This window comes from Mesoplodon bidens, assembly GCF_964165515.1.
Source record: "Mesoplodon bidens genome assembly, chromosome: 4".
Lineage (NCBI taxonomy): Eukaryota > Metazoa > Chordata > Mammalia > Artiodactyla > Ziphiidae > Mesoplodon > Mesoplodon bidens.
In genome coordinates, this window is record NC_138160.1 from 77,349,859 (window position 1) to 77,367,913 (window position 18,055).

Here is an 18,055-nt window from a genome sequence, read left to right on the forward strand (position 1 = left end):
AAGTACTTAGCTTGCTTTCCCACCTGATAGATGTTGCCATAACAGTAAGTATATTCAGTTGCAGAGAAAGAAAACTCATAACTTTGAATCAAAATGTGGTGATACTCCCGCAAAGAGTCTTACGTACATCAGCTCTCGTAGCACACCTGGTCAGAAGCACTTCCTCAGAGTTCCACGAGTTCTACGAGAAAACAGCCTTTGGATTTCCTGAATACAACAGGTGGCCGACGGCCAGTAAATATCCAACTTAATTTTTGTTGATTTTGCTTACTGGTGATTTACTGATGTTTCTTGTGTTATGGAACTTTGAAAGAAAGGACTCCTCTATCAGTTTGGCAATCTATACCAGCCATTGTTGTGCTCAGAATTATTGTAAATCAACTTTACTAAGGCTCTGAGGGTACTCTGACTACAACATCTGTTCCTCTGTAACCACCACAGTTACTTTGGCCAATCTGGGTGGCCAGGTTGACATGCCCAAGAAGACCCTGACTCCGTAATGGAGGTCTTCCAGTTTGCCAAGGCCAGACTTCCTGCTTGCCCGAGATGGAAACCTCAAACAAGCTGTGAGAGATCATTAGCAAGCATGAACAGGTTGTGTTACTTTGTAACAATTGCTACTGAGCTCCAGTCCCTTAAGAACAGGACCTTGTCTCATAGCTACAAAGGCCTCCATCCTTCTCAGGTGATCATTGAAGTTGACTGGTTGATTACCTCTCTGAAAGCCAGAAAACAAGATTTACTTGAAGAAACTTTCAGATAGATAATGGTGGGGAGAACATTTATGTAACTGAGTCATAAAATCCTGTGGTAGAGTTAATTCACTCCTTGGAAATGTACAGTTTTTAAGGCCTACCTCATGGAGATAAAACACTATATCTTAACATTATTCATATTATACAATTTTTATTATGCCAAAAAATACATTTATGTGTTTGCAAATATAAACATAATTCTAATTCACACTAGATGTCACATTCGAATCCAGATATGTATGATCAAATTAAAAACCTAAGTTAGCAAACTTGTATTGTTTCAAGTAAATAACTGAGATACCTACTCTTTACATTTTTGCTAAAATAGCCAGATATATGCAAGGTCAGACGCTTAACCCAGCAGAGAGGTGAATAAGCATGACTGGTTCTAATCAGTGTCCCTACATTAATGTATTTTCTTGGGTTAATCTAGTTGCTCCCAAATATGGTTCGATATTCTTCTGAAGTTTCTCATTATGTAAGGAATCTTCAACTTCACCAACACGAGTATGATGTCTACAGGAGAAGAGCTATATCTCTCTTCAGAAAATTCTTCATTTCACAAATACCAGATTTTAACATCAGCTTAATGGTCACACATACACAATTTCCATACTACACCTCTAGTCTCTACAATTCCGAACTGAGTATATGAACCGTGTTATTGTTTAAACCGTATAAATAAAAGCGACATTGTTTCGGTGAAGCTTCTGCTGTACAAATGCAGAACAGCCGGGGCTGAATAGATTCTATTAATAATGCAATATTGAGTTTGGTATTGACTTTAAGAAGTATTATCACCTCCTTGACTAACCCTTAGCTGCCAGCAGACGCTGCCTCAGGCCAGTACACACCTAATTGCTCGGTAAAAAGGCCGTTTCCCTACCTCATTGAGCCGCATGATGTGATAAATTTGCCTCAGGTACTCGCTGCCACCTGGTTTGTGGCAGATATCCAGGACCATCATGTTTATTTTCTGCTCAGTCAGTTCAAGAGCAATATCTCCTTCTTCTAAGGCTGTGCTTTTCTCTATTGTCATAAATGCACTACATACAAAGAAAGCATATAAGTATCAGTGGTGAAGAACTGTAAAGATGGAAAATAATCAAAGAGATTGAGTGTGGAGAGTCGATGTAAATCTCGGATTCAAAGCACCTATAAAGACTTTGCTCAAATAGGTAAGCCTTCCCAAAAGGCTGCAGCTCAGATAAACAGCGCCTTAGAACTGAGCACCTGAAAGCATTTTAAAAATTGAATCGTTTCTTTTAAAACATTTCTTTATTGCATTTATACTCCTATCTATAAAACACTTCCCCATTACCACAATTGTTGAAATTGCTATAATCATGGGGTGAAAACAAAACATTTCTTTTTAAAAACATGCAAGAAATAATCTGTATTTTCTCTCTGAGGATAAAGAGTATCTTTGATGCCAGAAATAGCTTTGGTATTCTGTCTTTTGCAGATTCCTCTTTACACCTGTCTCAGAACACATTAAAGACTAATTAAAGTGTCAAAAGGGGGAGCCTATTATGCTAAATATAGGCTGGGTGCTTCCTGCAGGAGCGCTGACCACTGGGTATTTTAAATTGGCCTTTTGACACTTGTTGCCTTCTAAAAATACATGCCCCCCTCCTGTTCCTTCTAGGTGACAGATAACTTAGCAAAAGTCACTATGCTGCTTATCCTTCCCGGGAAAGGGTCTATTATAACCACACCAGGAATGTGCAAGTTATATGTGGGAAAGGTTTCTTTTATAAGAACTCATATGCTTATTATTGATTTTAAACATTATTTACATAGTAATAATGGATGACATAATTTTAAAAAAATTCTCAAGCTGTACCAGTGTAAAATTAATCACGATATTCAACTTACATCATATATATTCCATACTAATTTTCTTTTTACAAGTGCTATTAGGATCACGTTAGTCTTTGCAGTCTAAGTATTCTTAAGAAAACGCATGGGTTTCCACTGTTTTCCAGACTAAATGAAATTTACTGTGGTGTAATCAGCTATATACTGCAGTTCATTACTGAGATTTTGCCATGATTATAAAATTAATTCTGCTAAGAGTCAGTGCCGCTGACCTGAAGACTGAGCCAAATGATACCCAGCTGCTGGACATTAACTGTTATATTGCTTCCACATGTAACTTCAAAGCATCCTTCTCTAAAAAAAAAAATGAAAAAAAGAACTTTATGATCATATAAGCCTTGCTAAAAAATAAAGCAAATCCTACTCTTAAAGATATTTATTAGCTAGAGTAAATCTTTAAGCAAACAAAAAAGACCTTTTTGCAATAAAAAAAAGTTTGTAAATATCTTTTTGAAGCTGCATGCAGGCTGCAAGCAAAATTTCTTGTCAGGTTTTGTAGAGGCTGACATGGAAAAAGTTGAGGCCCTCTGACAAAAGAGTGTCTCAGTGTCAGCCCCTGAATTGTATCCTTTCCTGTCCATCACTGTGCAGGTGAAGCAAATGATTGGATTCAGTCAATGCTATGATTAATGAGTTCCTCTCTGGATTTGGGACTGCCTATCAATCATGTCATTAGGGAGAATGTGCCCTGAAAGAGGCAGACCTTAGCCAAGGAATAACTGCATTAATCTTAATCTGTATATGCACCCAGCCAGCCAAGTCAGGGTCACCATGATGAAAAACAATAATCTTCAACTCGACAAATTACTTTGCAAAGACAGACGTTTCTTTACTTTTTGGCCTGTGTGTTCTCCAGAATCTAAGTTGACTGTTTACAGCTTGAGTGTTACTACAAAGTGAAGGTTATTTTAATGAATAGTAATGTTTTCAGGCAGCATGCAAGATAAGTAATGCTTACAGCTGCCACCTTTCCACTGCAGTTATTTTCACAGTTTCCATAAAATCAAAATTAAATCTGGGTGCAAGTGAAAGAAATCTAGCTAAATGATATTGTGTAGTTACAAGATAATCTTCATGAGGAATTAAGATTTCATTTAGTTTAACAGAGGAACTATTTTAAGTGCTTACATTCTCATACTTGAAAAAAAAATTTATGGTAAAGCAAAGGCAACCCTCCACCTGTATACAGACATCATGGTTTAAAATACATTTTCCTCATGGTATAGATCTATGAACTAAATAATCATCAATTTGCGAGAAATGCATAGAGATGGAAGTTCATGTGTATATCAGATAATCATCTTGAAATCAAACTCGAGATGAAACATTCCTATAGCACACAAATCCATAAGAGATTACCTAAAGTGAGTTAATAAGTCAAATTTAACTCTTTGACAAATAAATGAGATAACTTTAAATCTGGATTTTTGTACATTGATATTATTTAAGAAATTGAGAAAGACAGATAGCACTGTGCTAATTACAAATTACATAATATGTATTCAGAATCTTTGAGGGCTATAAAACATTTTTAAAAATCAATAATTCTTTATTTTGGATGCATGTTACAACAGATAGCTAATCAGCCAAATATTAGCTAGACAATTCCCTACTAAAGGAGATAACCAGATGTGTTAGTGCTGTTTATAAGAAACTTAGACGAAAATTAACTTTTAAGGAAAAAGTTTTCTTATGGATTCCTGTAGCCCCAGGTATATTACAGATATTACTTTAAACTGATCTTATTGATAGAGGGGGGTCCTAATTCAGCAGTATCATAAATTTAACTTTATAATCATATCCACTATTTTTACTCTGCTTTTTTCTCTCCCTTTTACACCCACTGCTATGGATAATGACGTGGCCTTAATCTTTTAGTCTTGAATTAAAGCCTGTAAATTGGTATCAAATGCAAATGTAAAGATTAAGGTCACTGTCAATGTTACTAAGCATTTTCCTGACTGCTATTGTTATTCCTACACACAGGATGCTCACAAGTAAATTTCTAGGAGTCATATGACAAGAACAGGAAAATCATGATTACTTATATTTCTTACATTACTTACATGACTACTTATATTAATTTGGATTAATATAAAGTCTTACAGATTAATGTAAACCAGTAAAGAGTATTTGTTATCACACTACTAACCAGTGAGTGCAACATATTTTTTAAAATGTTCACTAGTTCTAAGCTCGATGTTAAGAACTTTACAAATGTTATTTAATTTTTCAAAACAATACTACCAGCTTAGTATCATCACTAAAAATGAGGTTTTGAGAGATTCTGTAACTCACACAAGATGGCCCACTTACAAGGGATTTGTATTTGTCCATCTGATTCCAGAGCCTGTGCTCTTTATCACTACCATGTACTAAAAGTAACAACTTTTAGTTGCTTCAGGCAGAAAGTTATAATAGTATCTTCTAGCAATATGAATATATTTTCAAAGAATGGGGGACTGTGTGTGTGAGAGTGTAGAAAAAGGAGGGGCTGGCTTACTGAACTGTAGACCACATGAACCATAACTCCCTTATCAATATCATGCAATTCTATACTGAAGACTATTTTTAAGATAGGAGGACTCTATGTACATATTTAAATTCATCAGGGACCCTTAAAAATCTTCACAATACCACAAATCACTTAGCTCTTGGTGACAAACCTATGAGAAGGCTGACATTTTCATACAGAAACAGCTGGGTGTGTTTATAGCTTGAGTGTGATATGCCCCAGTTGCCTTCTGGGATTCTTACATTACCAGATGAAAAATGTGTACCTTTTTGACAATCAGGTACACAGAAAGCAATAAAGAGCCTTTTATATCCATTAATTCCTTCTTAATTTAATCTCCATGGCCAATCCATTTACGAAACGCTCCAGGCTCTCCACTAGATACCTGTTTGCACACTGAAAAGGAGTGAAACCAAATTCTCCTGGGTTTAACTACCACCCTTTTAATCAGAAACCTTAAGATGGTGACTAAACAAGTATAATGTTCCAGTGTATCAATGGGGTTCAAATTCTAATAAGACAAGGAACATTAACAATCCAGTTTGTAATGGAATATTTATCTTTTTCTGTATTCATCAAAGTTCCCATGACGCTAGCAAAATGACCATTGCCACCTATCCGACAATAGTTGGTTGTGGTGGTTGTTTATTGGTGATTTTGTTTTTGTGAATGTATTTGATGAAATTCAGTGAAAGAAAAACATCACTTTACCATTCGGTGCTCAGTTTCCTTGCTTTCAACAATTGGCATTCAATCCAGTTGGGTTTTTGCTGCTCAATGCTCCGTATGACCTTTTGGGTCATTTGATCAGGGCTACTTGTCTGCTCTCCCATGATGCTTTCCAAACACACACAGATTAAACCGAGTTTCTCTTTACTCCATCTGTCAAGGGAGGCACCTGTTAAAAGTTCCACAGTGTTTCCATCCTCAAATATCCGACATATAATTACAATCAAGTTCCAGACAAGCAGGCCAGCTTTCTTTAATTCAACAAAGTTTTTTGACATTTTTCTCTCAGACAGAAAAAAGAAGTATTTAACTGGGGGAGGCAAACATGCAATCACCGTAGGTAACTTGCTGATTACAATAGATACTGCCTGAGCAGCAAGCCTTGTGAAGCCTGGGGAAGAAAAGAAAGAAAAGGTATGATTAATATTAGCATTTGTGTTCCATCACTGTGTTGCTTTGAGTGTTGTGTGGGGATGTCTAATTTTTGTGGAGAAAATTGTTGAAAAGAGCAAGTTCCTGACATATTCTGACAGGACTCTACTGGGGTCCTCTGTAGTACTGCCAAAAATTCCCCAAATCCCAAACTTAATTTTTCCTCCCACAAATGAAGATTAGAAAGTTCAGAATTATTACTTATATTTTTATCAACTAAGACCTCAGGTTTAAAGGGCCCAATGTCCTCCTAATTAGTAAATGCAAAGGTACTCCTGCTGGACTTCTGTGGCCTTTGGCACTTCCTTAAGCCTTTCTCCTCTTCCCCTGGAATCCATGAGAGAATCATTCCAACTCTTGCTGGGACTGGCTCCTCTTCTTTTAGTTCTTAGCCCAAATGTCACCTCCTCTGAGAGCCTCCCCCCACCATCCCATGTAAAGCAGTCCCTTCATGCCCTTCTCAGGCCAGCCCCCAGTCCCTCCCTATTATTAGATCCCATTTTATTGCCTTTATTATAGCACTTAGCATCAGTTAATAATAATCTCCTTTATTTCTTCATTACCTGTCTCCATCCACTAGAATATAAGCTTCAGGAAGGCATTCCTGTAGCCCAAGCACTTAGAACCTCATCTACAACAGTTGTTCAGTAAGTATTTGTTGAATAAATGAGTCAACAAACTGGTTCATGTTTACCTCTATTATTCTGCTTCTTTGTGTCCCATGCTAGTTCCACTTCTACTAACATCTCTTAAATGTATTTGCTAAGTCCTTGGCCTGTTGACTGAAGATTCTACTCTCCCTTACTTGGTGTTATTTCTCTGAAGGATTTACTGATCCTCCCTCTGTTTCTCAACTTTGGCACTATTGACATTTGGGGCTGGAGAATTCTTTATTGTAAGGAGCCGACCTGTGCATTGTAGGATGTTTTAGTGGCATCTCTGTCCTATACTCACTAGATGCCAGTGGCATCCTCATCAATTATGACAAACAAAAATGTCTCTAAAGCATTGCCAAATGTCCCCATCTTCCTAGTTGAGAACCACTCTTCTAGATGATTCTAGAATCTTCAGTCCTGGCCTTTCTCTAGGGTAACAGTCCTATGACTTCAGCTCCCCGATGGGCATTCCACTTCTCTGTCCTAGTCATCATTAACTCAAACCATAGCTAAAACTAAATTCATTGTTTTCCTCTCATCTCCCTGCTCCAGACCATGCCCAGCTGTAAAGCCAGATTACCTAATTTCTCTGCTACAATTCTTTTAGCTGTTTTCCACTGTTACGAGATCAGTCTGCAGAGCGTTGCTGACAAAACACTCCACAGTCCAGTCTCAGCCAGTTTCTATGAACCTTTATTTTATCCTCTTTGCTTTTAGCCTTCTGAATATCTCATTATTCTCACATAGGATGCCCTTCCTCTTCATGGGTCACTCATAATCTTCAATTCTTGGTTCAAAGTCCTTGCCTCCTATGAATTTATTCGAACATATTACCCATATGACTATGTTGGTAATTAGGTCCATAACGTGCCATGTTGTACTATCTTTTGTATTATCATCTATTACTGTTTATGTTATATTCTTATTTTTTTATTTTTTATTTATTTTTATTTTATTTTTTATTTATATTTTTATTTTATTTATATTTATTTATTTTTATTCTTATTTTTTATTTTATATTTTAATAGCTTTATTGGAGTATAATTGCCTTACAATGGTATGTTAGTTTCTGCTTTATAACAAAGTGAATCAGCTATACATATACATATATCCCCATATCTCCTCCCTCTTGCCTCTCCCTCCCACCCTCCCTATCCCACCCCTCTAGGTGGTCACAAAACACCGAGCTGATCTCTCTGTACCACGTGGCTGCTTCCCACTAACTATCTATTTTACATTTGGTAGTATACATAAGCCCATGCCACTCTCTCACTTTGTCCCAGCTTACCCTTCCCCCTCCCCGTGTCCTCATATTCATGAGTTGTCTTTACAAGGAGACTAAAAGCTCCTCAAGAGCAAGGAAGAAAATCTCCTCACTCCTTGAGTATCCCACAAAGCCAGACACAAGTGTTTTAATCCACTATGTACATAATTGAATTTGAACATTAGAACGGAGCGAGAAGTCTAAAGAGGATAGTTTTAAGTTCTTCAGAAAAACGTTTTTTACTGTTGTTACTGAACAAAAATAACTTAATACTATGAAAGATTTTTCAAGATATTTGTGACATTTAAAGAGGTCACTATGCTCTAAAAAAGTACAAAGCTCTTGGAAAACATAGGTCTAGTCTAGCGACTCCTCAGAAATTCATGATAACTTAAGAATCATTTTCAAAATTAACTGGATCAGTATTTATACATTTGTAAAAACTGGGTCCAAAATATATTTGAATGATCTCATAAGACTTTTGTATTAAATAAAATAATAAATATGAAAGCACCTAGTTCAATACTTGGTAAAAAATAGTTCCTCAGTAAATGTTTTCTTTTTATTCAAATAAATATGTTTAGATGAGGCTTAAAATATAGATAAAGCAAACTAAGAGACCACTCTTCTCAGTGTTCTTAAAGTATCTTAAATGTTTTATTGTTTTTATGTGTTTGTGTCTCATATTCCCTAATCTGCTGTCAGGTATTTGACTTAAAAGATTATATCTTATATTCTGTTTATCCTAAAGAGGGCTTAACTGCACATAGTGAGTAAACATTTGACAATAATATAAGCAGATACCAGGTGAAGATTAGCAATTCTCTTCACAACTGTACTTCTACTGATATTTATAAAATCTGAGAATTGCAGGTACTCAAATCCCTAACTACTTTATTAAAGCTTAAGGCAAATTCCAATCAGAACCTTTAGGCTGATGACAAATCCATTCTACTAATCACAGGGTCTCTGAGTCTATGGTGATGTTAACAGCACACCAGGGAAGGATTTTTTTTAAATGCCACACACTCATTTTTCTGTCTTTATTTAAATAAGTTGACTTCTAACTCACATATATATAATATATTGTAAGAGCCATCCCAATTTCAGAGCTGATAAAGTGTGAAAAAATGTATGTCTCAAAATGAATGCAATGTGAGAGGTATATTTATATATTTATCATTTCTTCTTTCCTATGCATGGACTACTGATTGTAATAATATATTTGGGTGATTATAAAACATACAGAAAGGAAATTTACAATGAAATAGATAAAGACAAATAATGTATTAAAATTAACTTTAAACATGTTTTTTATTAGTGGTATAAAATGTCAATAATACATTATTGAGTGAGGATAATGTGATTTAATATGCTTTATTATTTTAAAAATCTGGGCTTTAACAGTTCATGATACATTGATTCAAATGTCAGGTTATAAATTTAGTTTGTTTCAATACTTGGTTTTAATGGATGTCATAGGTGAAAAAGCCATTACATGGACTATATACGTAGACCCACATGGAACTTGTGAAATCATGGTGCTCGTTTTTCAATCTCAACCACCAAATAGGCAAAGGTTGTTGTTGAAATTTGAATAATAAATATTCATCATCATTATGTTAATCAGTTCTTGAAAATAAATTGAAATATATTTCATTTTCGTATTTTTAAGAAGTGTTCAAAAATAACCAAAACTCTTATTTGGAATATTTGAACCATGTTAAAAAATTCTAAGTTCTTAAGTGTGCAGCTATGACATTTTTATGGGTGATACTGGTTTTTATAAAACGAATATTTCTGGTTTTTATAAAATAAAATATCTCAAGGACTTCTGATAACACTCTGTGTATTTCTGCCATCAGTTTCTTTCTCAACAATCCACATGTGAATGGTGCTTTGAATACATTTTCCTTGTGGTGTTACCTCTGTTTCCTCTCCAGAATCCATTGTTTTAGTTAAAACAATTACTCCAGAGTTTCCCCATAATGTATTCTTTTTATTTAAAAAGTTATTTACTGGTAAGAAAATATATTTTCTGGTATATATTTCCTTTAATTGCTGTCGAAGAAACAAAACAACTAGTTGTGTATTTGTTCTTAGGGAGCGAATTCTTTGTGTATTTGCTTCGGGAGCAAATACCTAAGCTGAGCTATATCAGAAACATCTGACCTTCCATTCAGTTCTTTGGTAAATCTCTTACACTGTATAATTTATTGTACTATTTATTTCTTCAAATCTTCAGTGTTTTCTATGTATTTGCTGACAAAAAATAAAGAAATACATTTTAGTTTGTCACCATAGTGTTTTCCATGTTCCGTTATTTTCACTGTGTCACGAAGGACAATTTTTTTCTTTAAGCTAGTGACTATTTGTCTTTTATTAAGTTAGAATCCTCAAAAAAAAAAAGGCCTCTAAACACTTCATTATTTAGATGAATTGTGCAAAGTACTGAATTAAATATCAACTGACTTAAAACACTGCTGAAAATGATTACTGAGGTTTATCTTCATGTTTTGGATGCTTAGTCTTGAAATCTTTGGCTAATCAAGATGACTTCAAACTATCTCTAGCTAGATATCTCTAACTATCTCAAGGCACAATACTCATTTAGGAGGGATTCGTGTTTAACAAGCCATGTTTCAAATGGTTTTCCCACACATTTCCCATTTTTATTTTTTTATTTTATTTTATTTTTGGCCAAATCTGATCTGACTATCAATGTTCTACCTTATAATATGGCTGAGAAACAGCTCATGTTAGAAATATTCCTAAGTGTGAGCTTTTTTACTTTGTCATTGTTTGCTCTCCCTTGGATTCCCTGTAATAGTTTTAAACCACAGTTGATTTGTTGATTTACAGGAATATGTTAAAGCCACTTGTGTGTTCTGTGAGGATTAATTTTGTTAAAACTAAATTCTGAAATACAAAGGACAACCTTAATTGATTACTGAACGCTGAAAGCTAATGAAGGAGTAAGGTTACTCTGTTCATGCCCTTCCCAACAATATTGTCCCCAACACACGACTGGCTCACTCACAGACCAAGGGAGAGTTCCAGTGACACCCTATATGAAATTTCAGTAGTTTTGCTTTCTTTCTTCTCACAGACCAAAGAATTGTCTTGTACAACCCCTGAGGTGTTTGCACCCATTTGTAAACATTTATACTAGTCTTCAAGCACCAAGAGGGGATATCTTATTTACAGTTTATCCTTGGACCAACCCCAGTACCTGGTATGTAGTAGTAACTGACTTAGTAGGTATCTATTGAATGAATAAGTGACTTAGTGTCTGACATGTACATATTATCTATCTTATACACTGTAGTGAAAATAAAGGTTGAGCACTGTCAGTTTAAAAGAGGATAGGAATGAAGAACAATGGTATTCTCCTATTGTCACATCCACCTGGAAGGCACAAAATGCGTTATAAGGTCACTTTCCTCCACCACTTTCTTTTATATATTTATGTGATCTGGCACTCCTTCATGGCTGCCTAAGTGTTATACTTCTACTCTTAGTGATAATTTTATGAAAAAATATTATTTAGTAAGGAAAACTACAAGAACTGGTATCTACAAAGTAAGCATTTTTTGGAACCAGAGGCTCTTTGAAACATTATGGAAGAGTTCCAAAATTCTTGTAGGAAAAAAAAAAAATTGTTCATGAATAGACCAACTTGAAAGCTGCAAGCAAAACAGTGCTACTCATATGACATTGATACATAAACTATAGATCATGCCTCCTGTATTGCTCAAAATCTATGAAATATCTCAAAGCTAGAAAGGAGAGGTGGCAACAACTCAGGTGAGGAAGAACTTAAGTAATGAAAATCTGACATTTTCCAATTTCAATTAAATGGCTTTACTAGATTCAAAGGCTGTTTAATAGGGCTTGGACAGAATTAAAGCATTACTATGAAATGTCACTGATGGATAACTGATTTGAGTCTGTCTATAAGGTTGCTGGATAAGAGCCACATTATTTAGGATCTCCATGGAGAAGAATGAAAGAAAGGCTAGTTTCCTCAATTGACTTTAGCAGATTCAGCTGGAATATTTTACTGTTGAAAGTTTCCTTAGAGTTAGTGAAAAAAAATTCATCTTTAAATATGAAAATAAAAGGGAAAAGTTTTATTTTAAAAATCCTAAAGAAGATTCATGAATACAAGCAGATAAGATACATTCAAAGGAATCTTGTGAAATTCTTGAAAAGTAGAAACATCTAGGTAGGAAGAAACCATTTAAGAAGAAAGGACTTAATTAATAAAATAAATGAATAATACAGGTAACTGATAATCCTTAAATACACGTGATAGATGCATTGCCCTGAAGAGGAACGATGCGCTGAATCCAGAACCATACATATTGGGGGAAAAATACCCTGTCAGAAAAATATGTGTAGCTACTAAATGGGGTGCTATTTTTGACCTAACTGCTACATATGTAGGTGTATTAACAAGAGGAAAGAAAGTAATAATTGGTAGTTGTGGAGGAAAAACTTCAAAAAAAGAATAATTACACTGAATATCAGAGCAATCTTCCTGAGAGGATGAATTTTAGATGACTCAATAGATTTAAGGGAAATTACTCAAACTCATGTGACTCATCTGTGAATACTAACATGAACACAAAATATCACAAAAATTTTTGAACTGGTAGTTAAATAAAGAAGATAACCATTTGCGTCATTTTCATCTCTAGGTTTTTTTTTTTTTGATCATATGGCTCACAGTAACAAAAATTAGGAATCCAAAATATACATGGTGGAAAGGAGACTAATACAGTTTACACATTTTATAATTTTTAGAATTTTACTTGTTCTCATAACCTAGAAAATGTGCTTCTTCAGGGGTGTGTTCTTAAAGAAAAACAAATGTACCTTTGCTTGATTCTTTCCTTTTGGTTTCTTTTGGAGTATAATTCCATTCTTTTGGAATGCTCTCACGCAGACATTCAAGAACACTGTGCTTGTTAAGGTTTGTCTCACAGTTTCTCCAAGAGCTCAGCGCAGATATTATCTGCTTCACAATGTCCTTGACGGCGTCAGTCAGTGCCAGTCTCAGGCATCGGATGACCTCTACCTCAGACTCCAGGCACGTTGAGACTTTAAAATCAGACAGCATATTACAGTTAGCAGAATCTGGAAATATTCTGTGCCCTATTCAGTTGGGAATTCAGCTTCTCAATAATCTAGTTTAAAGCTATAGGAAAAGAAAGCTGCTTTTAGCCTAGAAATCATGTAATTGATAAACAGTCCATAGACATTTGAAAAAAAAAAGTTACTGCTTGGTAATAAGGGGAATGGTAGTTAAAATAACAGTGAATACCAGCATTTGCTGGTACTTTGGGGACTCTACTGGTGGATATATAAATTGTATGACCTTCTTAGATGACAACTTGACAATAATAGTAAAAGCTTTAACACTTTACTTACCTTTTAACACATTTATTCCTTCTCTAGATTTATCCTAAGAAATTAATTATGATTATATAAATAATATAAAGAAAAATTGGGAAATAATCCAAATGTCCAATAACTGGGGATTTGTTTAATTAGCTTAGGTATATCCATATTCACAGTAAAGCCATTTATCAATTAGTTAAAAAAAAAAGCAGGTTAACAATGAGATATCACCTCACACCAGTCAGAATGGCCATCATCAACAAATCTAGAAACAATAAATGCTGCAGAGGGTGTGCAGAAAAGGGACCCCTCCTGCACTGGTGATGGGAATATAAATTGATACAGCCACTATGGAGAACAGTACGGAGGTTTCTTAAAAAACTAAAAATAGAACTACCACACAACCCAGCAGTCCTACTACTGGGCATATACTATGAGAAAACCACAATTCAAAAATACACATGTACTCCAATGTTCACTGAAGCACTACTTACAATAACCAGGATATGGAAGCAACCTAAATGTCCATTAACAAATGAATGGATAAAGAAGCTGTGGCACATATATACAATGGAATATTAGCCATAAAAAGGAACAAAATTGAGTTATTTGTAATGAGGTGGATAGACCTAGAGTCTGTCATACAGAGTGAACTGAGTCAGAAAGAGAAAATCAAATTCCATATGCTAACACACATATATGGAATCTTAAAAAAAAAGGTACTTGGGCCTCCCTGGTGGCGCAGTGGTTGAGAGTCCGCCTGCCGATGCAGGGGATACGGGTTCGTGCCCCGGTCTGGGAGGATCCCATATGCCGCGGAGCGGCTGGGCCCGTGAGCCATGGCCGCTGGGCCTGCGCATCCGGAGCCTGTGCTCCGCAACGGGAGAGGCCACAACAGTGAGAGGCCCGCATACCGCAAAAAGAAAAAAAAAAAAAAAAAAAAAAAGGTACTGATGAACCTAGTGGCAGGGCAGGAATAAAGATGCACACATGGAGAATGGACTTGAGGACACAGGAGGGGGAAGGGGAAGCTGGGACAAAATAAGAGAGTAGCACTGACATACATACACTACCAAATGTAAAATGGATGGCTAGTGGGAAGCTGTTGCATAGCACAGGGAGATCAGCTTGATGCTTTGTGACAACCTAGAGGGGTGGGATAGGGAGGGTGGGAGGGCAGCTCAAGAGGGAGGGGATATGGCAATATATGTATATTTATAGCTGATTCACTTTGTTGTACAGCAGAAACTAACACAACATTGTAATGCAATTATACTCCAATAAAGATATTAAAAAAAAAAGTGGGATGAGTCTAAAGTAAAAACATTAAAATAAAAAGCTCACCCTTAAAAAAAAAGAGCATGTTAGAAAAGAGTATGAGATACTATTTTTATTAAAAAATACATATCTACATACATATATAAAAGAATTAAAAGATGTACTCTAAAAGGTTAATGGTGATTATCAATGACTAATGAGATTTCAGGTGATTGTCCTCTTCCTTTCCTTCTTCTTCTTTTACTTTTTCTCCCTCCCTCCCTCCTTTCTTTCTCCCTTTCTTCCTTCCCTTCTTTCCAATAAAAATTATTACCTGCAATGACTATGTATTACTTGTGTGATAAATGCAATAAAAGTTTTTGTTTGTTTTTTAAAATGACTGGGAAGTCCAGGGACCATCACTTGAATCAATAAAGAGCAACTATATGATTTTTTTTGCCCTCAAATTTCAAGGTGATATTTCTCAAATGACAACCCATTGTTAAAACCACCATGGTGCTGAAACTAAGAGCTGGTTCTTTGAAAATATAAACAAAATTGACAAACCTTTAGCCAGACTCATCAAGAAAAAAAGAGAGAGGGTCCAAATCAATAAAATCAGAAATGAAAAAGAAGTTATGTCTGACACCACAGAAATACAAAACATCGTAAGAAACTACAACTATATGCCAGGAAAATGGACAACCTAGAAGAAATGGACAAATTATTAGATACAATATCCCAAGACTGAACCAGGAAGAAATAGAAAATATGAACAGACCAATTACCAGTAATTATATTGAATCAGTAATTTAAAAAAACTCCCACCAAGCAAAAGTCCAGGAACAGATGGCTTCACAGGTGAATTCTACCAAATATCTATCCTTCTCAAACTATTCCAAAAAATTGTAGAGGAGGGAAAACTTCCAAACTCATTCTACAAGGCCAGCATCACCGTGATACCAAAACTAGACAAAGATATCACAAAAAAGGAAAATTACAGGCCAATATCACTGATGGACATAGATGCAAAAACCCTGAACAAAATGTTAGCAAACTGAATCCAACAATACATTAAAAGGATCATATACCATATCAAGTGGGATTTATCCCAGGGGTGCAAGGATTTTTCAATATCTGCAAATCAATCAATGTGATATACCACATTAATAAATCAAAGAATAAAAACCATATGATCATCTTAAAAGATGCAGAAAAAGCTTTTGATAAAATTCAACATCCATTTATGATAAAAATTCTCCAGAAAGCAGGCATAGAGGGAACATACCTAAACATAATAAAAACCATGTATGACAAACCTACAGCTAACATCATATGCAATGATGAAAAGCTGAAAGCACTTTCTCTAAGATCAGGAACAAGACAAGGATGCCCAAAGAGGTACAAACTACTAAGTATAAGATAAATAAGGTACAAGGATATATTGTACAACAAGGGAATATAGCCAATATTTTATAATAACCATAAATGGAATATAACCTTTAAAAACTGTGAATCACTATGTTGTACACCTGAACCTTGTATAATATTGTACATCAACTATACCTCAATTAAAAAAAAAACACACCATGGTGAAGAGGATCTTGGTGATATCAAATGTTGAGAGTTTTATTTTTTAGCATGACATAATCATCAGTTAGGTAAACTTGTTGCTCTTTATGTGAATGATGGATGGTGTAGCTGTCTGTCTTTTTAATGATGTTTCAAGACTTTAATTCATTGAAGGACATAAAGAAGCCTTCTTCCTGTATCAGTAATTAACATTCATTTGGGTTGAACTCTTTGGAATCATGGATTAAATGCATCTCAGATATCTAAAAATTCTAGAAAGCCAGGAATTCCTCTATTTCCTTTTGTTAAAAGGGTATGTTTATTCCTTTCAAAATAAAATCAAGGAATTGAAAATGATAAAATAATAGACTTATCTAAAAGAATTATTTTAACATTACATGAATTAATTTGTGTAAAGTAACTATCATATAGTAGGCACTCTGTAAGTATTTGCTATTATTATTATTACCTAAGATAAGAGTTTTCTGGAAAAATTACAATTGTACAGTGTTGTGGTGCCCAGTGTTCTCTTGATGCAGGGTTCTGAAACATCTTGAGCACTAGATACTACTACAGGGAAGATTAATCAATATCCACAGATGCCTATGGTAGAGATAAGAAAGAAGAAATGGAGAACAGAGAACAGAGAAAAGAAAGTGGCAGGGTATTCTGATTTCTGGCTCTGCATACAATGAGCTTGGATGTTTCTACTTTATTCTAACAGCAAGTAAAATACTGAACAGATAAAAAAAATCAACAACTCTTCCTGGATCTGTAAAAGAGGTGAGGACACAAGGCAAACCACAGCCCCCCAGACTGGAGAGACAGACAGGCAAATACAGCAAGGCACAGCTTACTGGAGTAGAGACTCACAAGCAGAAACTATCCTGGGAACCAGAACCAATGTAGGAAAATCTCAGCTGTAACTGATCAATTGCTGGAGGCTCAGTGTAGACAAGTCTGAGAGTTAAAACTCTAGGGAGGGGCTTCCCTGGTGGCACAGTGGTTGAGAGTCCGCCTGCCAATGCAGGGGACACGGGTTTGTGCCCTGGTCCAGGAAGATCCCACATGCCACAGAGCGGCTGGGCCCATGAGCCATGGCCGCTGAGCCTGCGCATCTGGGGCCTGTGCTCCACAACGGGAGAGGCCACGACAGTGAGAGTCCCGTGTACCACAAAAAAAAAAAAAAAAAAAAAGAACTCTAGGGAGACCCTCTCATGGGGGAGCTGTTACACTCTTGTGAGTTTTACCTCCAGGAACTTGACTAGGTTTCCACAGCAGATATCAGAGAAAAATCCTATAGTGCTTCCAGCAAGAGGAGGGAAAAAGAAACATCTGGAAATATGCCAGCACACTCTGTTTTTCTTAAGGCCTGCCCTTAGGAGAAACTACTAAAACAGAGCCTAACTCACTAGGCATATTCTCAGAGCCTAATTGTCCTAGGACAGGAGAAATACTCAGCTCCAGCCCACTCTAACCATACTCTTAGACCTAAGGAAGGGGTAAGAAAAAAACTGAAATGCTTGTTAAGTACACCACAGAGGCATAGGCTCACTAAATGACTGAGATCTAAACATAGACCTATAAA

General features: G+C 35.7%; 1 protein-coding gene across 3 annotated transcripts in view; it reads right to left on the reverse strand.

Annotated features, from left to right (window-relative positions):
* KIAA0825 overlaps positions 1-18,055 on the reverse strand; it is a 407,300-nt gene that overhangs the window by 196,503 nt on the left and 192,742 nt on the right. For all 3 annotated transcript variants that reach the window (XM_081233566.1, XM_081233568.1, XM_081233567.1), the window contains exons 17-19: positions 13,114-13,338; positions 5,863-6,271; positions 1,642-1,801 (exon numbers count right to left, since the gene is read on the reverse strand). In XM_081233566.1, coding sequence (XP_081089692.1) covers positions 1,642-1,801; positions 5,863-6,271; positions 13,114-13,338 — 794 coding nt within the window. The remainder of the gene's footprint in view (positions 1-1,641; positions 1,802-5,862; positions 6,272-13,113; positions 13,339-18,055) is intronic.